Here is a 21,580-nt window from a genome sequence, read left to right as displayed (position 1 = left end):
ACGTTGTCAAACCATAGACCAGATACCCCGCCGTGGCCCCTAAACCGGCATATAACCAGTGTATGCCACCCGAACCAACCCATGGGACCCCAACTCAACATGGCTGGAGGTGGGCAAGGCTAGGCTATGTCGCCGACGCACAAGGGGCAACCAGCCCCCGGCAAGATGGGTGCCCATGCCAGCCAACAACTCCGCGCACCAGGCAGCCACATGTCAGCCTTGCCCTCCGCCGGCTCCCTGCACTGCGCGTCACCCCTGCTAACCCATGCCAAGCTCTATCATACAACTGCAAATTCCACCTCCACCCCGTCCACAAACAAGCGAAGACTACCAGCCAGAGCCGCGCATGCGCCGTTGCCGCTCTGCCTTGCAGCCCCGTGCCTCGCGCCGGCCGGACCTCCACCCGAACTGGTCGCGCCTGGTCAGACCCGAGCAAAAGGGAGAAGGACCCCGCCGTCACTTGTGGCGGCGAGATAAGGAAGGCCGGGGAGGAGGGAGGCACCCGGCGGCTACATTTTGCCCTCCTGGTCGAAACAGTGATGTTTACTGCCCTTCTACTTGGATTGTACATCACATTTTGTCTAATCTTTTTCTACCCTTCTGGTTGCTGTGAACCGTAATAAGTAATCCAGAAACCAGAACTAGATATTTCAAAGTTAATTAAATGCAAGATTTCGACATGTTGAATTACTGCAATGTACACTTGGTAAGAGTTGACCAGTCCACAACTGCAAGCAACGACAAGATTTTTTTTTTTACAGATTCTCGTGGCATATCCATTCACATTCGTTAAACTAAAAGAGAGAGAGAGAGAGAGAGAGAAAGAACCGAACGTGGGCCCCACACTGGCCGCGGACGCAGCTACCCACCGAACACAAGATAAACTTACCGCAAGTGACACCGGGCCCCCACATCATCACCAAACCGGGCCCCACCCGTCAGCCTCCCCACTCCAACAGCCTAACCACCTTCCCGGCCCCATCCTACAAGAGCGAGCGCAGCCACCGCAGCCCGCACGCGAAAGCGAAGCCCAGTTGAGATTAAAGGGGGAAAATAAACCCAAACCACTCGCCGAACAGTACACCAACCCCCACCCCCCATCCCCGCCGCCCCTGACCGGCGCCATGGCCGCCGCCGGAGAGCGGCGCCTCCTCGTCGGCCTCCTCCTCCTGGCCCTGATGGTCTCGGCGCACTGCCTGGACGGCGCGGGCCACCACGGCCCGCGCGTGAAGCGGCGCCGCAAGAAGCGCGAGATCCACTCCCCCGTCAAGACGGTGGTGGTGGTGGTCATGGAGAACCGCAGCTTCGACCACGTCCTCGGCTGGCTCCGCGCCTCCCGCCCCGACATCGACGGGCTCACCGGCACGGAGTCCAACCGCCTCAACGCGTCCGACCCCTCCTCCCCGGAGATCTTCGTCACCGACAAGGCCGGCTACGTCGACTCGGACCCCGGCCACGGCTTCGAGGACATCCGCGAGCAGATCTTCGGCTCCGCCGACACCTCCGCCGTGCCGCCCCCCATGTCGGGCTTCGCGCAGAACGCGCGCGGGATGGGCCTCGGCATGGCGCAGAACGTCATGAGCGGATTCGCGCCCGACTCCGTCCCCGTCTACGCCGCCCTCGCCGACGAGTTCGCCGTCTTCGACCGCTGGTTCGCGTCGGTGCCCACCTCCACCCAGCCCAACCGGCTCTTCGTCCACTCGGCCACCTCCCACGGCCTCACCTTCAACGCGCGCAAGGACCTCATCAACGGCTTCCCGCAGAAGACCATCTTCGACAGCCTCGAGGAGGACGGCCTCTCCTTCGGCATCTACTACCAGAACATCCCCGCCACGCTCTTCTACCAGAGCCTGCGCCGCCTCAAGCACCTCCTCAAGTTCCACCAGTACAGCCTCAGGTTCAAGCTCGACGCCGCCAGGGGCAAGCTGCCCAATTACGTCGTCATCGAGCAGCGCTACTTCGATTGCAAGGAATTCCCCGCCAACGACGACCACCCGTCGCACGACGTTGCCAGGGGACAGAGGTTTGTCAAGGAGGTCTACGAGACGCTGCGGGCGAGCCCGCAGTGGAACGAGACGGCTCTCATCATCACCTATGATGAGCATGGTGGCTTCTATGACCATGTCCCCACGCCCGTCGTCAAAGTGCCTCAGCCTGATGGGATTATTGGCCCTGACCCTTACTACTTCAAGTTTGATCGGCTCGGGGTGCGCGTGCCCAGCTTCCTCATCTCACCCTGGGTTGAGAAGGGCACCGGTGAGCACTCCTTAAGTAGTAGTACTTCTCATGTCATGTTTTTATTATTTCTGCACATCTAGTTTTGCTGCCCTTTATCTTCGAATTTAATGTCCATAGGTAAAATTTATTGATCAACTCTAGCAACAGGGATGAATTGACTTGCAAATATTATTAGCTTGCGCTGTGTTTTTGATAGGAAGACTAACTTGAAGATGAATGATGTTAGTATGAATTTCTTGTTGATTTTGCATTGAAGCATTCACTTGGTATAGAAGCATGTAGTAAGCTTGTTTCTAGTAATACATATCGATGACCTGAGGGCCTCTGCGTTTTGAAATGTTGCATATGAATAATACAAGATTTGTAGTACCCATCTTACCTAGTTTTTTTTAAGCGCTAGGCGCTGAGGGAGTGGCGTGCCCCTGCTTAGGCGCCTAGGCACACTTCAGCGTTCTGTACGGACGCTTAAACAAGGGCACCCAAAAAACAATTTTCATAGCATGTTGTAAGTCATGTATATTAAGCCTAAAAGCGCAAGCATGTTTAGGAAGGAGATATGAGGAAGAGCTAGAGGTCAAGGGAAGGGGAAGAAAGCTGGCAGCGGCGAGGTCGGGGAAGAAAGCCCCACATCTATCTGGCTGCACAAGCCTTGCTCTCCTCTGTTTTTCTCATCCCGCTCCCCTTTGTCTAACCCTAGGCGTCCGAGCACTTTTTTCAACACTTGTTCCAAAAACGTAGCGGTAGGCCTCTGCGCGCCTAGGCGTACGCTCAATTTTTCACTGCATCTTACTGATGGTAAGCTGCAAACATCCTCCTGCATTCCGGCAAGTATCCATGTGGACATGTTGTTGGACAACTAGCTGTTTTTTGGCTTTGTCAGCAAGAGGTGGACTTGCTTGCTATTTCATTCTAACACCATCTTTGGTTCCTATTTGCCCTTTATTAATTTGACAAATCCTGGAGCCTCAACAAGTTGCTTAAAGACTCCATTTGGAAATTATGCTGCTACAGGAATAGGAATTAACTGGTTTTTGATTGTTTACCTGTGTTTTATTTTGATTGGAACGGTGGATAAGCAGCTGTTTACAGACTTTGTCGTCAAGAGGTGGACTTTCTTTCTGTTTCATTCTAATGCCATCTTTGCTTCCCGTTTACCCTTCTATTAAGTAGACAAAACTTGGAACTTGGCCAGTAACTTAACCTCTCCATCTTGAAATTGCTCTTTTTACCTTTTGTGACTTGCTTCGTATATCAATATCTTAGTACTAAGCACCTTGCTTTGACTTTTGTGCAGTGATCCATGAACCAAATGGTCCTGAGGGAACCTCACAATATGAGCATTCATCCATCCCTGCGACAGTAAAGAAGCTATTTAATTTACGTGCTAACTACCTGACAAAGAGGGATTCATGGGCTGGGACCTTTGAGAGCTACCTCAAAGTCCGAAAGACACCAAGAACTGATTGTCCAGGTAAATAATTTGTGTAGTTCAGCATGTCACTACACTATATGTTTTGAGGTATGACATAAATAGTTGCCATTTTTTTGGCATTATGCCAGCCATGGTTAGTGAATGTTCATAAAGAGAAGTACATATTGGAGTTAACAATGTTTACAATTGCTTTTCAATGTGGATTTGTGCCTTTGTGGATATAAATGGCCGATTCTGTTGGCATCCTAATCACATATTAATTTTATTCGAAACAGAGAAACTCCCAGAGGTTACAAAGTCCCTGCGACCATTTGGTGCTAATGAAGATAAATCTCTATCGGAGTTTCAAGTGGAGTTGATTCAACTTGCCTCTCAGCTCAATGGTGACCACGTGCTCAACAGCTATCCGGATATTGGCAAGACGATGAGTGTAGGCGAAGCAAACCGCTACGCAGAGGATGCTGTCTCCAGATTCCTGGAGGCTGGAAGGATCGCTCTTAGGGCTGGTGCAAACGAATCTGCTCTGGTGACAATGAGGCCCGCGCTCACCAGCAGAGCCGCAATGTCCACCGGCTTGTCATCTGAACTCTGATGGACTGTTACTGGATACTGCCAACAGATTCTGCATCACGATTACCGGCGCTACATGGGCTGCAAGAGTACGGTAGCATTTATGTAATGGGTATTAGATCTTGCACATGGATTTTTTGTACATATACGCCATGATACTTCGTATCTGAAGCTTACTTCAGCGGGCCCTCGTGGTTTACGCTCAGGAGTATCACCCAACGACGCACCAGATGCATGCCAAATTCCCCTTCCGGATAAGCTGTAGCTGGTGTTGTACCTATTCAGCTCTCTACTGTACCTGCTTGTATAGCAGTTGAACTGCATCGTAAGGAGTATTGTACTATGAATGATTGTTGGATTTGGCCACCTGTAACTATTTGCATCTGTCTGGATTTGATACAGTTCTGAATCTTAGTTTCACTTCAAATAAAGCTGTCAAATGTCAGGAGGGATATCTCCTAACTCTTCATCTTTCATTCTAAAAAATGTATTACCTCCGTCCAAAAAAGCTACATTTAAATGCGCATGTATCTAACACTACAACATGTGTCATCTGATCCCCTTCAGTTGGCAGTTTGTTGATCTGCACATCCAGCCCCGCTTGTCATCTCGGCATCACTTGATTAAAACCGTTTTGTACTTGTCGCTTGTCGCGCCAAGCTGAGCAAGAACACAGGATGTTTGACAGGGACTTGTGTTGCTGCCCATGGACGCGGTTATGATGCATTTGTCCTGATCTGTCTGTCATAGTTGTGCAGGCAGCTCCCTGACTTGTCCGCTGGTATTCTTTCAGATGCGAGGAGAGTGAATCTACCAGGCATCCAGAACTATGTTAGTTGGGAGAACATGAGCGTTCTCCGAGCTCAGCGACTCTCGGCCGTTGGATCGTTTACTTGATGCTTTCTCGGCCGTCGGATCTCGCCCTCGGATGACCGTAGCCGTCGGATGAAGAGGCGACACTGCTACAATGAATAGTCCCGTTCCTTGGCTAAAGATCTCGTGCCACCGCGGGTAATAACCGTGCCCCGCAGAGGGCATTTTCGTCATTTCCTGTGGTGGGTCGGTGCCTGCCGTACGGTGGTTGGCTCGGGATGGATGAGGTCAAGCAGGGCGCCGATTGGGTGATAACCCTAGCATCCACTCCCCGTCGCCGTTCCTCTCCTGCCGCCTACCTCACCTCTGCTGCTCTCCCCACCGTTCGTCCCCTTCCTGCCATTCGCCTCTCTCTGCCGCTCGCGCCGCCGTCGCCATCGAAGATCTGCTGCTCGCGCTGCCGCTTCCTGATCGCCTCGCGCGTCACGTCGTCGGGAGGAGAGGAAGGTCGCGCTGCTCTTCCCCGAGGAGCGCGCCGTTGCGCCGTCAACGGGAGGAGGCCAGGCGGAGTGACGGGAGGAGGTCAACCGGAGCGCGCCCTCGGCACCGTCTGGCGCGTTGACGGGAGGAGGACAGGTGGTGCGCGTCATTGCAACCGGCTAGCACAAGGGCGGAGCCATCAGTAGCGGCGGCGGTTGGGCTGATGTGGACACGGCTGCAAGCTCGACGTGAGGCAGCGTTAGCGACGAGCTCACCAGGTACATCTCTCTCCCTCCCTAAAGAATCTGGAGCTAGATATTCAGACTGCTTGGGCGTGGAATAGAAAACTTCCTAGCGATTTGGTTTGCTGTTCATTCATATGGAGATGCAGATCTGGCTGTACATTCGTTTTCTCATGATTGGTGTTCTTCAATTTTGGAGGAAGTGCTCACTTATCAAATTCCAGTTGTACGTTCATCAATTGTTGTATATTTTGGCCTGCAAAGAGTAATGAGTCATGTTTATTTGCCGAAATGTATTGTTTTTATTGTAATTGGTTTCTACACTCTTTAATTGGTTTATGACTTGCCCACTGATATTCATGTCTAGGTAGGTTCCTGCAAAGGGGATTTAAGAGATGTTCGGATCTAGCTAAACATGAAGACTGAACTGATAGATTTTGTCTACTACCTATCAAGTATGCTATGCAAAATATGTTTTCAAGTAACTGTACCCATGCGTATGTGATGAAGCTGATAATTTTCATTTTATCTCAAGGTTCATTCGTCCACATTTATCTCCTTTTATGGTCAGTGGTGAAGAGGGCACCGCATCCGGGTACCAAAGCCATCCATGCCATTCCGTACTCCTCTCATCATACACTTGATCATTTCTTTGTTGTGGATGTCCACGGCAAGAATGAAGCATGGACCTTCACGTCCCTAGGTATAGCAGATCCTCATCCCTTCCTTTTCTAATTTATTTTCATAGAATAGGATCAACACCCACAGTTCAGTCTAGGTTCATAAATTGTGTGCATTTATCTCCAATGCATTTCTCACAATCTGAAACTTCTTGCTTATAGTTTGTTAAGGTGAAGAAATCTGCTTAGGCTACTGTTTCTTTTTTGAGTATGAGTTCATTTTCCTTTTCCATAGGATGGCTACGACTGAAAAACTCTCTTCAGCTTCTTTTCTCTCTCTGTACAGTTCCTTTTCCCTCTGAACTGAATGAAAAATCTGACGGGACTGCACATATATCTTGCACTGAATGTGGCCATATGTTTAAGTAAAATAGTTCAGGTTGTAAGCCCGGCAAGAAATTAAATATGCTTTTAAATTGCTGATGACCAAAGTCCTCAAATAGACTATAGTCTTCTGATCTTTCAGCTTATTGCAGTAATATTATTCCTTCTTCTTTTCTCCAGGCAGAAAAGACATACTGATTTGAAGACCACCTCAATTGTTTGGGATCTGGATTGTCTATACATATTTTGTTGGTGGTTGGCCGATTTGGCCCATCATAATTTTGTCCTGCTACCATGCAGTTCTATGTACCATGCAATTTTTTTCCTCCATCCTGGTCTCAAGGTAGGTACTGCTCCTCAGTAACCACCCCCTCCATTTTTTAGAAGACCACCCCCTCCATTTTGTCTTGCTCCTTTTCTTGAACAAATATTAATATACTAGAATGTTGTCCAAATTAAATGGTACGTGTATAAATGTTTTTTCGACAATTGTCGCAATCTGTAGTTACCATATCTTGCAGTGTCACAAGCTATGCCCCATCCATGTGTGTTATGTCAGAATTTAAAACCGCTAGCACTGATTTTCGGAGAGTGTGCTTACAAGACTGCTTAATTTCTTCTCATGTAGGTGTGATTATGATTTACTTTCTACAGATTGTTTAAGTATCCGATTGGTTGAGTGCTTTGAATATGTACACCTAAGGTGTCCGTTCACCCTTTTGTATTATCTAAATCAGTGTGAATATTTTAGTACCTTAATCCTGAACCGCGTTGTGATTCATGGTCTTTATTTCAAGTGATAGGAGCTGTGATTGACTCACTATGGTGACCATGTCTTAGTGAGAAGCACCGTAGTAGCCTTTTTGTAAGTGGACAATAGATATCATTGTTCGTGGCTTTATACATTTTTAGATAAATGGATTTACTTATGCAAGTAACGATGGTATCTACATAGACTACATGTTTTCTCGTATTTGCCTTGTGTTTTAGGCCAAAGTGGCAGATGTTAGAGATGCCCTCCTAGCAGCAAGAGAATACCACCTCATGTCAATCATCTAATGTTTCCATAACAAATTTGCATCCATTTCTTTAGATATTGCCGAGGGAGCGGCTGATGGAGGCGGTCTGCAGATGGCGTGCGAGTCAAGGAGGTCCACCGCAAGCGGCCGATGATGGGCGCACCGGCGATGAGATCTCCGGTGGAAAGATGCATCCAGGCCCCGACCACCTCTCCACCACGACGTGCCAGCCAGTTCTCTCTTGCCCCTCCTTCTACACCAAATCGCCGTCTCACCCACCAGTAAGGCTCTCTCCACTCCCTGATCTCTATCCTTTCCATCGTCTTAGCTTACAGGGCCTGGTTTGGTACTGGCCAGGAGGTGGCGAGGTACTAGATCCGCTACCATCATAGTTGCGATTGTAGAACAAAATACATCCAAAGCTGACCAAGATGGACCAACAACCATTACCAGCGGCAATGCCTTTTCAGGTTTTCCCTTGCATTAAACTGCAGGTTACACTCACTATTGGTACAGTGTCCAAACAGTTTCATGTCAGATTTAGTAGTATAATTAGGTGACAGAAGAAATTAGACAAAGGACAGTTTGATCCATACACATATGGACTGACGGCGACAACTACATGTCTTATACTCTTATTTAGAGATTTACGTCCGCTTCTCAAAACCACAGAGTAGGTCGTGCCATATCATGTGTGTTACTTGGTCGTGTCCTTTCTTCGACTAGGCACCTTCGCAACCACTTAAGCAACAGTGTAGCACCATGTCTCAGGTTAGAACAGAGGGCTATTGTTCTTACTCATTAGCCACCTAATTTATATGGTTTTGCTATGAACCAATCCTATTTGGCAAAAGATTGCATCACTGTATACAATAGAAGAACCATCTAAACCAGTTATCCTCGACTACCGGTATAATTTGCTTTTGGTGTATCATCCTATCTTTGAACAAAGGGCTACTGTTCTTACTCATTTGCCGCCTAATTTATATGTATGACTGATATATATGGTTATTCTATGGCAGAGCATATTGGTTCTGCTATGAGCCAATCCCTAATTTATATGGTTCTTCTATGCTATCTTTTGAACTAGGCGTAGGCGTTTGTCTGAAAAGAAGTGTTATGCTTTGGTGTTGTTGTAGGTTCCAGAGGGGGCAGAAGAGGAGCCATTTGCACTCACCAGTAAGTTGCGGAAGGCTACAACCTCTCTCGATGAGTACTGCCTCGGCTACAACCTCCCTCGGGGAGCTCCATCTTCCTCCTGCTGCTCTGCTTCGGCTACTAGATCGGGATCGCGCCTTGGCGCGAGGGTGCTGGTCCCAACGACGTGGCCAAGCGGGTAAAGATGAGATGCTATGATGCGTTAGTAGAAAGGATAGTAAGTGCAGCTCATCCATAATCACTAAAAATGATACAATTGTGGATGTAGGTTTCTATTGAAACAATCACTAAAAATGATAAATATGCAAGTGGTGACAGATTGTTGTTACCATGTGGATCTTAAGCTCCACCATTTCCTACTTTTGCTCTCCTAGCCAACCCTAGGTTTCCCGGCAAGGCGATGGTGTGCGAACCATGTGCGCCTGCCTAGCTGTATTGCGGCTCACGGATGCGGCGGAGGTGGCACATGAGCAGATGAAAGAGGAATAACTGAAGCCCCAATGCCTCCACATATTCTTGCTCACCGACAATGGGAGTACTAGGTTGCAAACTCCTTCCCCTTCCCTTATATTTACAATTCCTTTTAGATTATCCATCACCGATGTTGATTGTTGACTGAAATATTTAGTTCTGTTGTTGCACACCATATCTGCACACTATGTGTTTATCTATTTAGTTGGTCCTCACTGTTACTAAAAATAGATAGGTTGTCCACGATGGATGTCGAATTTGGTGTTGAAATTGTTAATGAGAATCTATAGAGTGCCTAATGTTAACCTTTCTTCTATGCCCCAAATGCACTATCAGTGTTGGTCAGCTACAAAGAACATAGCATGATATCGCTGGATTAAAATGGAGGTACATGGATTACAATCCAGCAGAGGAACTCAACGAGTCAAAAAACTCATAGAAAGTTACCAACTCACCTCACACTTGATCTGTTAGCTTTTTTAGCTTTCAGTAGTAGCATGTATGGTCATGTAGATGAGTTATTCATAAAGCTTAAAGGTGTCTCTTTGTCCTTCATTTTTGGTTACTTTGAATCGTTTTAAATGGACGCTGAATCCTACTACATGCTATGTTCTATCATGCTGATCTATAGTTTTGTTGCCTATTCTTTGTGTCAAAACTCTTGCTCCGATTTCACATGATCTAATTAGTGTTCAATACAGAACAACCCTTTTGGATTATGACTAATCTCTCTATTATTTTGTATGGTGCCTCCACTAATATGTCATTACTTTACATTTCAAGTTTTCAGTGTGAAACAATGATTGTATCTCCTGCCACTGAAGATATCTAATGGGGAACATGTAAATGAGACTTGGAAATGAAGGCAACATGTTTTATACATTATTTTGTTTTGTTCATACGACCTGTTTCGGCTTTTGAGATCAGTTTCAAGATCTTGATACTTTGAAGTTTATACTGCACTTCACATAAAAATACCTGGGCATATGTTTTTTTTATTCAGCAAAGTGAACATCTATACTTGGATGCTTTTTCCACAGGCATCTCACTAGTGACTTGATTACTGATGGAAGGATCTCCATGACGATTGATGTTGGGAATCATTTGCCTCTACACCGATGACCCTCTCATGTTGTATTATACAATGAGCTACCATGACGTCCTCCACCGACAGCTATTTGAACCTCAGTGCAAATTCTTCTGTAAAAATGACTCGCATCAAGTCTTTTGCACTTTCCTCTCGACTTTCTAAATGTGGATCATATTATGTGTTATTGCTTTATTTGAGATATATCAATGGCCATGGAGTTTCTTTTATGTGTCACCGCCTTCATACCTTTCTATCCTGAAATTCATATGGTATACTACTGAGCTATCTGGGGTTGGTCCTGATTGGGTTGGCATGTGGCATGTAACTAAACTTATTTGTACTGGACCATTATTGTTATATAACTATCTATACCTCTTTTGGTTAAGTTCCCATCAAAACTGAGGCATTATAAATGTCTATTTTTTGGGTCGGTTCATGGATGGTGCTTTTGTAACCTATATCTTGCTATGTTCTATTTTATATGCAACGCTCAAGTTTCTTTGTTACCAGGTTGGATATGGCTGCACCCGGCAAGGGTGTGGCAAGCCGTATTTTCTACCAGGTTCAATATGACCGCACCCGGTAGGGGTGCGGGGGTGCGGCAAGCCGCACTTACAATCTAGTAGACAGTACTAGAAGAGAACGCGCGCTTCTCTGCGCCAGTTTTTGTTGGCCTCGCAATAATGTTGAGCTCCTAAAAATAGGGTAGCATGCATCAAATCAATTACTAATCTAGAAATAATCTCTCCCAGTTTGCATGCATGTTCTCCAGCCTGGTCACTAAAATCTTGATGTATATATTACATGCAAAAGGAGAACACTGATGTGCAACCATATCTTGAACAGAGATGTACACATACATATATTTTTAAAATACTTTGAGGGGTACCAATATTAAGTGTACGGCATGGTTTATACCAACTGTAGTTGGAGTAGACTTAAATGAACATATACCAAAGCCTAATTTATTGCTTGTTGACTGTTGAGGATTGACTCAAAATTTTAACCAGCCTCTCTGAGTCGTACACAACTCAAGCATATGCAAATACTCCCTCCGTCCGGAAATACTTGTCATCAAAATGGATAAAAAGGGCCTTTTTATCCATTTTGATGACAAGTATTTCCGGACGGAGGGAGTATGTGTAAAATTAACAACTTTTTCCTTGCGGCAAAATCCACTAATTTTGTAGATTAAAAATAGGCTAAGATCAAACTTCCAAAACCATATGCACATTACGTCGCCCAGGCTGTCCGCCGCGCTGATGCTGCTGGCCAGATTAATTGCCATCCACTGCCTCCCTCCTTATCTCTTGTCACCTTAGATCTGTAGCAATGAAACCAACAACAATGCAAGGCTTTTCCAAGTAATTTGATAGTGAAAAAAAAAACAGCCGCAGCATCAGTCGCATTCTAATAATTATCATCAGCAGCGGCATCATGCTAAAAAAGATTTTCAATATCTACAATGTAAAGTTCATTGTTATTTAAAGCTCATACATTCAGCACAACATGGAAGGGTATAACAAAATAACTTCCATTGGGAAAGTACACCATGTCTACCAAACTCTGTTACTTTGTCTGTGCTTCCTTCAATCACGCTGAAAGCTGGTAGAAAAAACCCTAACAAAATAGCAAGCAATGAAACAAAAAGGAAAGAACAGTGGACAATAAATAGTTTTGTTTCATTGCTTTGGGTAAGAAAGAAAGAAAGAAGGCAAAAGGATATATATTTATCCAAATGACTGTAGAAATATCCACCAATCTATTTACATATAGCTTGTGAATTGGTATGACCAAAAACTGAATTTGTATTATGATTCTAAGTGCATTGCTACATAACCAACTCGACAATAATATAGACTACTTTCTGTACTTCAGGAATAAGCACACATGTAGGAAAAATAACAAAACATGTACTTTGGAGCAGATTCTGAGAGGATTCTTGATAGTTTGCATTATTTCATACCATGATGGTATCACGACAACGATGCAAGGGTATCCCAATTTATTTTTAATCTGTATCCTTTCTAAAAGTTATATTACGAAAATCTAAAATAGTGAGACACCCTCATAACACTGTCTGTGTTGAGCCTAGGTGCCAATTTCTAATTTTTTACAACAGGTTCTCTAAAGTTCAGGTACTGTGCTGCTCCTAATAATCTCCAGAAAAGCATGTGGAGTCCAAAATTATGCAGCACATCAATACTCTACTAACTTATAAATTCAGAACATAGACTTACTGAGTAAAAAAATAAAAAAGACATTATTTTATCTCCCATTCTCTCTATATACACATCTTAAGATATAATCTGTAATAGTAGTGGGCAGGAGGTTCAATATACAATAATAAGACGAAATATTGCAAATGAAAATATACAGGGAAAGTCCATTGCCTGTAACCTCTTGCTAATGTAGACTGATATCATTCTCTTGTGTAACTCCATGATTCAGGAACAGAAGTTTGCATCTCAGGTCTCTTGATCATGTTCAGATTTTATTGAATCAAAATGTAGTTAAACATTCCCAATAGATCAGAAGTTCTCACATTTGTGCGTTTTAGTAGCTTGCCTTCTCATAAGCAAGGGCACTCACTTTGCTTCTTGTGTGTTGCAGCTCCTCTGAAAGCTTTGCACATATCGAGGGCCATACAATTTTGTCATCTATAATGTACCAATGATTCAAAAGGAACAGGGATTTCAGTGTGATGAAAAAGAAAAGAGTATGCAGCAACTCAGAATGGCAGCCTAAGCTTATACACCCAACCAATCACACCATTAGAGTGCAAAGTATTAACAAATATTTTACTATGAGCCTCTCTCTTAATTCGCAACAACCAGGAAGCCTTATCCCAGTTATTGAACTGCGCCGTTGCAGACCTGTTGGTGTAAGATTTGCATATTGGTTTCAGAACTTCATTATATTGCTATTGAATGGTCTTATCTGATAGTGATAACATTTTATGTTTGAACTGAAGGGTACATACATATTACATCAAAAGATACTATCTCCATTGATCGTATTTCTATATTTGTATTTCTTCTACAGTAATACTACTTCACAATGACAACTCTGCTGTGTATCTTCACCTTTTGTATTCTTACAACATTTTTGCTGCATCTTTACCTACCCTCAAACATGCAGCTGTTCTCACCAAATAGCACATCTCCCTAATTGGACACACATAACATCAATACAGAGATTGGTCCAGTTGTGCTACTTGCCTCCCTAACATTTATACAACTACTGGGGAAGCTTCCTAATGAACACGGGATAAAGAAACCTATCCTATTGCCTACAACAATGGCACAAAACAAATTCCCTTTTTCTGCCAATATAAGAGGGGGAATATTTGTTCATTTCCAGATATGACCATGAAAGAAAAATGGAACGAAGATCTACAACAGAACAAAAATAAAGGCTCCCCATTCTCTAACCTGAACACAAAAGGAGTAACCAAGATTGCAAGAACCTCGGGGTGAGAGGTTAGGTTACCGGTGAGCTGTGGGACGAAGGTCACGATGGTCGATGCAGTCCACCATGAGTCAGATCCATGGCAGAAACGGTCAACCCATGTGAATCTGTGGCGCATCCATGGCGGTAGAGCTGTAGGGAGGATATCGCCGCCTGTCCTGCCACTATTCCAGTCGCTAGCCATTGTTGAGGGTACACAAGGGAAGGAGGAGGGGACGGCACGAGTCGGAGCAGCGTAGTCGACGACCGATGGGGAAAACTCGAGGTGGCCGATGACCTATGGTGGTAGAGGGCAGGCAGCAACCAACATCCACGGTGCAGTGGCGGATCCAGGATTGGAGCAAGCCCCGGGCCCAATTTTTTTTTTGTCACGAGAGAAAAACTTAACGTCCAAAATTGCACTCTCATGTTAGAAGCTCCATCGTACCCTTGCCCTCTCAATTTAGACATAGACAAACCATGTTTAAGAAACATACCATCCAAAGCTGCTTTTAGAGAAGCCGCTCTATGAGCTCGAGCTCTCATCATGACCCCGAAAAGTAAGAGCTTGTAATAGAAGAAATCTTATAACACCCAAAATAATGATAAGACGAGCTCTATATTCTTCTTGGGTCTTTATGGTGCCACGATCCATCACATTTACAACAGATTGCCTTTGATTTTTGAAAGCCACATATTGTTGTCTAGCTTTATTGTGAGCACTATCATGTCTACCAACATGTGTATCAATAATACTAAGTCCATCCTTCCAATTTATAAACCCTACTGTTGTGAATGCCTCAACACCATAGTTTTCTTTTCTAGGTTGCTTAAAAAGAAAGCAATATAAACAAAAGGTTGCCTCCTTAGCAACACTATATTCCAATCAATCGGAATGCTTCTCGAACCATTTAGCTTGAAAGGATCTCTTTTTCAAAGAATTTCCTCTAGTTTCTTTTTTAAATTTATGACCAGTTGGTTGGCATGGACCCATATTTACATACATCCTTCTAGCAACATCTCTAATATCCGGATCTAAGCTTTCAATAGGTTTCCTACGACCAGGATCAGGTTGAATATCACCTTCCCTTAGTTGACCACGAGCAGAATCAGGAGTAACAAAAATGTTGCTTTCTCGAGTTGAGATTGAAGGCGGTGGTCCCATTTCTCCAGCTGTTTCATTTTCTGGAGTTGCTTCAGTCCTCCCGGCCCCTTGATTCCCTGCTAAAACTCTGGGTGTAGACACTTCTGTTGCGGCCACGGATGAAAAATATCTCTTCATCTTTTATTTCTACAAAATGAAATGAAATTGACATTAACAGTAGCAACCAGTTTGACAGCAGCAGCAACCAACTCCATAATCAGATTGCGGATAAAAAATGTCTAATCTTTGAAATTTGTATCAACAGACAACAGCCTGAACAGCCCCATTACCAATTCTGGGCAGCAGTCAGCAGAGGGATTGAGGGAAGACGGCGTGGCCGCGTGGAGCCAGGAGAGGTCGAGGCGGCCGGCAGCGAGCCCGCGAGCACCGGAGGCCGGAGCAGCAGGGGACCAGCCCAGGCTGGGCGAGCGGTGGAGGGCGCGGGCGGGCGGCGGACCGCGGAGGCGGAGCAGGCGGAGGCGCGGACAGGAGCAGGTGGGGAGCGGCGGAGTAGGCGAGCAGGGAGTGCGGAGCGGAGGGGATCACCGGCGGGCGGCGGCGGCTGCTGCCTGCGTGGGCGTGGCTGCGTCGATCTAGGTCTGGGCATTGGGGAACGAAGGGAGCAGGGGCAGTCGAGCGGTGGTCTGATGCGCTCGTGGACAGCCGCGGAAGACGCGAGCGGTGGGCTGATGGAGCAACTGCCTGGCCTGGGCCCTAGATGGCTGGATGTGTATTGGGCCAAGCCCCGGGCCCATTTAAAAACATGCATAGGTAATAACTAAAAACAAATGCCACGCCCCGGGCCTGGGCCCTGGGGGCCTGGGGCCCAGATCCGCCCCTGCCACGGTGGGTCATGGATCTGGACTCCGAACGCTGGGTCGAGCCCGCCTCTCGTAGCTCCTCCGTGCTCTGGCCGAGGGGCGCGGCCGTACTGCCGTGGACTGCCGTTGCCAAGCAGTAGGGGCCCACGCCGCCAGACACCGCGCCGAGGTGAGGCGCCCCGCAGATCGGCTATCGGTCGCCGACGCCGTTGTGTTAGGCAGCATCGTCGTGTTCTGCGAGGAGCGGAGCATGGGAGTTGCGTGCTGGCTTTTGGGTATTTTAGGAAGGTCACGGTCGGCGGCCTGAGGAAGCTCATAGTCGCGGCTACCGGCGAGAGGCGGCTGACCACCGGAACCCTAGCAGCCAAGTCAATGCACGATGGGATGAAGGAGAAAGAAACACGAGGCCGCGTTGACCAGGTGTGGCGGTCGCTATCTCACTTTGACCGGAGGATCCCCTCGCTTTCTCACACTGACGAACGTGGTCCACATGCTGCCTAAGGCTGGTCACAATGGGCAGGAACATAAGCTAGTAACCTACCTCCATAGTGGGTAGGAACATATATGTAGTGTCATGCAACGATGTATTTATTAGGTCATAGACTCATTGTTTCTTGGAGTGTGTGATGTTCCGGTAACTTTAGCTAGTTACCACAAGCAGCTCTCTCTTCATTAAATATGTGCCACATAAGCAAAGTTGCATTGGAGTGTGTGATGTTACTCCTAAGTTCCTGCCCATTGTGACCAGCCTAAAGCCTCGATTCACCCCATGCGAGTAATTCGTGGGAGCTTAGTAACTCTATCGATTTATCATCTAAAGGCAACACAGTGTCTAATATCACGACACCTGTAGCGAGGATGCTAAGAATGTAAATCAGATTCTAGAGATACTGAAGTGAACACTTTACAGATTTCCCTTGCAATAGCAACACCCTAGTGTGTGGAAGTTGGAAATGGACCTCCCCGTGTGTCCGTGGGTCAGAAGGGAAAACTTGTGAATTCAATGGTGTGTGTGTTCTACATGTCTGTTTTGGAAAGGCGAAGCAAGGACATAGATGTGATAAAATGAAGGGCAAACAACAGATTAGTTTGATTATCATAAAAGTATCACCGGAAGAAATTGTGATCAGTCTGCAACACTTATTCAGGCTGGCATATCGTGTCTCTCTAAGTTGCAAATATGGCCATCAGCAGGTTCTATTTTATATTGCTTTTACTAGGTCAATGGTGACGCTCGTTGCCGTACTCGTCTATTTTAACAAAATAATGGCAGGAGTATTTCAAAATTCTTGACCTGTAAGTATCTAAATTTTATTTCAAACAATTCAAGTTATTGCCCCTCAGTAAATGTGCGGATTATTGCAAAATAAGCTCAAAGCAAGTGAAGTTTGTCTAAATGCATACACATCAATCAATATCGTACCAGCACAAGAAACACATCGTGCATGTAAATTTGCAGTGGTAAAGGAAGAAATTTACTTTTAACAACCAACATAAAGCAGGAAATAAGATGGCAAATTTGCAGTGGTAACGCAGAACCAGACAATTACCGTCGAAACCAGGAATCAAGGAATTTGGGATACATTTTACACAATGCATGAATAGCATCAAGCAGCACTAATAATTAAACCAGTGCCAAATAGCAAATGTGTAAAAGCCTTGATAACATTTGCTACTATTAGCGTCTATGTCTTTTGTGGTCTACAGCATATCAATCCGAGGAATCAAGGGATTTGGGATACACGTTACACAATGCAGGAATTTGGGATACACATTACACAATGCATTAATTAAGTAAACCAGTATGCCAAAAAGTGGAAATTTGCAGGGGCATGCTCCTGCCAAGCCCTGCCCGAACGCTCAATTGCCTCGCGATTCGCGAAGTAGTTGAATCGTGCACGGCCGCACAATAAGTTTTAAGTTTCAATTGCTGAAACTTACATTTTTTCAACGGAAACTTGCAATTTTCTCGCTCACTCTTACCAAGTTTCATTGATAAAAATTTAAAATATTTTGTTTGTCACTCATAGACACAAAAGTCATGATTTTACGGCCGCTCACACTAAAGTTTGAACAATTGAAACTTAACATTTATTTTCAAAAATCATCAAAACGACCGATGTAGATGGGCGCATGGTTGTGGTGTAGAGGCGATCGTGCGTGCGGTGGTGCGCTCGAGGGATGTAGAGACCACGCGCGCACTTTGCTGGTTGGGAACGCGTAGTCGTACCTTGTCGGTGTACCGTGTCCGGCCGTACATGATGTCGGTGTCTGTTGTCTCCGCTTGGTTGCCCTGCCGCGCGGGTGCCACAACTACGGATCGAAAGCATCCGCGTGTGTCCCTAGAGGGGCACGCATGCATGCAGCCACCTAGTGGCTTCAAGATTAGTGCACTAGTTATATATATGCCATTAACTCGTAATCGTTGCATTGGGGTTCATGCATGCTAGCTTTTGGAAGAGTTGCATGTGTCACCCTCCCCAACCTTCCATGCTTTCCCATCTCCTCCCCGCTAGTTTTTGGTGGTCAGCGGCGGCAATCCTTCTTCCTCATTTTCTCAGAGTTGTTCCCCGTCTCCTCCCCGCTCCTTCGATGGTTGTAAGTAACATCAAACCATACTTCTTGTAGCTTAGATCTGTGAGCATGTTATAGACTAGAGTAGATTTGAAGGTATGGTTTATGCAAGTATTGCATCATGATTTTGTGTGAGGATGTGGTAGATTAGATGCCGTTTTGGTAATATGGTAGGTTTTGCATGTTGACGGTGATGATGTTGATGGTGTTGTGGGAGATCGATGCTTATGTGGTTGTATTACAAGTTTTTCATGTTGGTTTTGTGAATTTCTGTGCGACTGTAGTAGATCAGATGCTTTTTCGCGAATGCGCAAGATGCGTATCATTTCATTGATAGGTAGAAAACAATAGTGACAGGGTTACACGGGTATCACCTTACCACGTACACAGAGCTGGCGTGGAAAAGTGGTACAAGAGCAGAATATATGGGGGTGCTCAGCCCCAAACTAGCTACCTACGGATCAGGGAGGCATAAAGTTTGCGATGTCCTTGGCCCCGGCAGATGCCCATGCCCGAGCGTCGTCCTTGATGACCTGGAGAAGGTGCGTAGTAGAGGGGCGCATGTGGTCGAAGATGCATGCATTGCGATGGCGCCAGATGGACCACGCCGTGAGGAGGGCGAGGGAGGCGAGTCCTTTCCGCATGGCCGCTGGAACCCGCTTAGTAGAAACAGCCCACCACTCGAGGAAGCAATCGTTGGTGCCCGGAGGAGGGATTGGCAGCCGGCACCAGGCGAAGATCTCATGCCATATGATCCGGGAGAATGGGCATTGTAGAAGAAGGTGATCGAGGGTTTCCAGCACTTGGTCACAGAAGATGCAGTGGTCATCGTGCGGCAAGCCATGGCGCGCGAGGCGGGCGGCAGACCAGCAGCGATCCTGGCTAGCGAGCCACACAAAGACCGGGATCCGTAGAGGGGCCCACGTGCGCCAGATGAGTTTCCAGTTGGGCGCGACGGTAGAGCCAGCAAACATGGCTCGGTAGCAGGAACTCGCAGTGTAGATGCCCGAATCGGTCCACTTCCAGCGCAGCACATCGGGGTCGAGAGATAGGGTAACGGGCTGCAGGGCGCGCCAAAGCTCGACGTATTGGACCATCGCAGCCGGCCCCAAGGCACCCTGAATATCTCCCACCCAGGCCCTGTTGTGGAGGCCCTGAGCAACGGTCACCGTACGCCTCCGGCGCTTGGGGACCAGGGCGAGAACGGCCGGCGCCAGCTCGCTGACCGAGCGGCCCGAGATCCAACGGTCTCTCCAGAATAGGCAGGAGGTCCCATCGCCAAGAATCCAGTATGTGGAAGCATAAAAAATAGCCTGGACCTCGGGATCGAAGGGCAAGTGGAGGTGTCGCCAGGGACGAGAACGATCAGTGGCCTAAAGCCAGAGCCACCTAGTGCGAAGCGCCACACCAGTGCGTTGCAGGTCCCGAATGGCAAGCCCGCCCAACTCCAGGGGGCGGCACACCTTTTGCCAACTCACAAGGCAACCTCCACCAGAGGCATCGGCCTCGCCGTGCCAGAGAAAGTCGCGCATGATTCTATTGATCTTCTTGAGGATAGTGGGCCGGAGCGCCATGGCCATAAGCAGGTGGACGGGCATGGCGGTGAGAACGTGGCGCACCAGGGCTAGACGCTCTCCATGCGAGAGGAGGGACGCTCTCCAAGTCAGCAACTTGCGCGCCATGCGCTTCACCATGGGCATAAGGGCCGCCGCGGAAACTTTCCGGGTCGAGAGTGGGATGCCAAGGTATGTGATGGGGAAGTGCGCTATCGGGCAGGCGAGCGTGCCCTCGACCAACGCGGTCTGCTTGGCCGTGCAATGGATCGGCGTGGCGGAGCATTTCCGGAAGTTGGTGTGCAGCCCAGTCGCGGCGCCGAAGACACGGAGCAGCTCACGGATGACCTGAAGCTCGTGGGGGTCCGGGTGGCAGAAGATAACCACGTCATCGGCATACAGGGAGATGCTCGAGGCCATCCGACGCTCAGTGAGGCGGCGCAGCACTCCAGTCCTGATGCCGTGCTGGAGGAGGGAGTTGAGCGCGTCGATGACCAACGTGAAAAGCATGGGAGAGACGGGGTCACCCTGCCGGAGACCTTTCTCGTGGCAGATGGGGGGATGGCCCGGATTGCCGTTGATGAGCACACGCGTCTTCGCCGTGGAGAGCAGGATGGAGATCCACTCGCGCCACCTTGGGCCAAAGCCAAGGTGTCCAAGGAGCTGTAGGAGGAAAGGCCATGAGACGGAGTCAAAGGCACGCGCAATGTCAAGCTTGAGAAGGATGCGAGAAGCCCTCATGTTGTGCAGCTGGCGGGCGGTCTGCTGAACCAGGATGAAATTGTCGTGAATGCTGCGACCTGCGATGAACGCGCTCTGGTTGGTCGACACCATGCTCCCAAGCCGTGGAGCGAGACGGAGTGATAGCACCTTGGCAAAAAGCTTGGCCAGGAGATGAATTAAGCTGATAGGCCTGTAGTCAGCGAGGGTGGTGGCGTCGGGCTTCTTCGGGAGGAGAGTGACAAGCGCTTCATTAAGCTTCTGGAAGCCCAGGCCATTAAGGTGGTAAAGCTTGTCGAAAGCGTTGCACATGTCATGCTTGATAATGTCCCAACAGGCGCGCAAGAACTCTGAGGTGAAGCCATCTGGGCCCGGAGCCTTGCCCGAAGGAAGAGATTTAACGGCCTCCCTTGTGTGTCCTAGGGTGCCCCCTTGCCCCCTATATAAAGGAGCAAGGGGGAGGTCGGCCGGCCCTTATATCCCTAGAGTTGTGCATTGCCATGCACATCGACGTTGGTTCTGCGCTGCTGCTCACTAGAATTTAATAATCCAAGGCTTGTCGAGATTTATTTGTAGCTACAGAAAAACTAATCTAATGGGGTTTCGTATTTGTGAAGGTGAAAACTGGATTGGGCCTAATCTAGAGAATCGATTTGATCCTTGATTGACCGGATGTTGCGCTCTCGAGGAGAGAATATTAATCACTTCAGGGGCGGCGGACTATGGAAGTGCTGTAAGAACATAGGATCATATCGCTAGAGTAACCGCTCCAATATCACTATGAAAGAGTCAAATATTTTT

At 47.3% G+C, this 21,580-nt stretch overlaps 3 protein-coding genes and 1 long non-coding RNA gene across 10 annotated transcripts; 2 read left to right on the top strand and 2 right to left on the bottom strand.

Moving 5' to 3' along the window:
* Nucleotides 1-965: 965 nt before the first annotated feature.
* Nucleotides 966-4,671, top strand: LOC109747180 (non-specific phospholipase C1). The gene is made up of 3 exons (XM_020306264.4): nt 966-2,256; nt 3,533-3,709; nt 3,946-4,671. Exons 1-3 carry the CDS (start codon nt 1,125-1,127, stop codon nt 4,260-4,262), a joined length of 1,626 nt encoding a protein of 541 aa, XP_020161853.1. The 5' UTR covers nt 966-1,124; the 3' UTR covers nt 4,263-4,671.
* Nucleotides 4,672-5,286: 615 nt separating this feature from the next.
* On the top strand, nt 5,287-10,744 carry LOC109747181 (uncharacterized). 7 transcript variants are annotated; one of them, XM_040391152.3, is made up of 8 exons: nt 5,287-5,811; nt 6,143-6,230; nt 6,311-6,478; nt 6,960-7,122; nt 7,873-8,079; nt 8,938-9,134; nt 9,225-9,498; nt 10,468-10,744. In XM_040391152.3, exons 3-7 carry the CDS (start codon nt 6,459-6,461, stop codon nt 9,328-9,330), a joined length of 693 nt encoding a protein of 230 aa, XP_040247086.1. In that variant the 5' UTR covers nt 5,287-5,811; nt 6,143-6,230; nt 6,311-6,458; the 3' UTR covers nt 9,331-9,498; nt 10,468-10,744. The 7 variants fall into 7 exon arrangements, with proteins under 7 accessions (XP_040247086.1, XP_073354496.1, XP_073354497.1 ...); XM_073498395.1 differs by having other exon boundaries at nt 5,349-5,811; nt 9,341-9,498; XM_073498396.1 differs by having other exon boundaries at nt 5,349-5,811; nt 9,331-9,498.
* Nucleotides 10,745-12,762: 2,018 nt separating this feature from the next.
* LOC120965423 (uncharacterized) lies at nt 12,763-15,772 on the bottom strand. Its single transcript, XR_006664715.2, has 3 exons — nt 15,402-15,772; nt 14,010-15,258; nt 12,763-13,177 (listed from the first exon to the last, which is right to left on the bottom strand). It is a non-coding gene; the product is annotated as an uncharacterized lncRNA (long non-coding RNA).
* Nucleotides 15,773-18,967: 3,195 nt separating this feature from the next.
* LOC109747166 (uncharacterized) lies at nt 18,968-21,091 on the bottom strand. Its single transcript, XM_020306253.1, has 2 exons — nt 19,985-21,091; nt 18,968-19,879 (listed from the first exon to the last, which is right to left on the bottom strand). The coding sequence occupies exons 1-2, from the start codon at nt 21,089-21,091 to the stop codon at nt 18,968-18,970; spliced, it is 2,019 nt and encodes a 672-aa protein (XP_020161842.1).
* Nucleotides 21,092-21,580: the final 489 nt, after the last annotated feature.

Source organism: Aegilops tauschii, chromosome 5, assembly GCF_002575655.3.
Source record: "Aegilops tauschii subsp. strangulata cultivar AL8/78 chromosome 5, Aet v6.0, whole genome shotgun sequence".
Lineage (NCBI taxonomy): Eukaryota > Viridiplantae > Streptophyta > Magnoliopsida > Poales > Poaceae > Aegilops > Aegilops tauschii.
Note: the sequence above shows the minus strand (reverse complement) of the source record. Positions and strands in the feature narration are given on the sequence as shown.

Bases quoted from the DNA above. Each gene is read 5' to 3' on its own strand.
- LOC109747180 (XM_020306264.4), top strand. From the start codon at position 1,125: ATGGCCGCCGCCGGAGAGCGGCGCCTCCTCGTCGGCCTCCTCCTCCTG. The intron at 2,257-3,532 runs GTGAGCACTCCT...ACTTTTGTGCAG, and splicing joins CTGGGTTGAGAAGGGCACCG to TGATCCATGAACCAAATGGT. The intron at 3,710-3,945 runs GTAAATAATTTG...TATTCGAAACAG, and splicing joins ACCAAGAACTGATTGTCCAG to AGAAACTCCCAGAGGTTACA.
- LOC109747181 (XM_040391152.3), top strand. From the start codon at position 6,459: ATGGACCTTCACGTCCCTAG. The intron at 6,479-6,959 runs GTATAGCAGATC...TCTTTTCTCCAG, and splicing joins ATGGACCTTCACGTCCCTAG to GCAGAAAAGACATACTGATT. The intron at 7,123-7,872 runs GTAGGTACTGCT...CCATTTCTTTAG, and splicing joins TCCTCCATCCTGGTCTCAAG to ATATTGCCGAGGGAGCGGCT.
- LOC109747166 (XM_020306253.1), bottom strand. From the start codon at position 21,091: ATGTGCAACGCTTTCGACAAGCTTTACCACCTTAATGGCCTGGGCTTC. The intron at 19,880-19,984 runs GTGAGTTGGCAA...CTCTGGCTTTAG, and splicing joins CCTCTGGTGGAGGTTGCCTT to GCCACTGATCGTTCTCGTCC.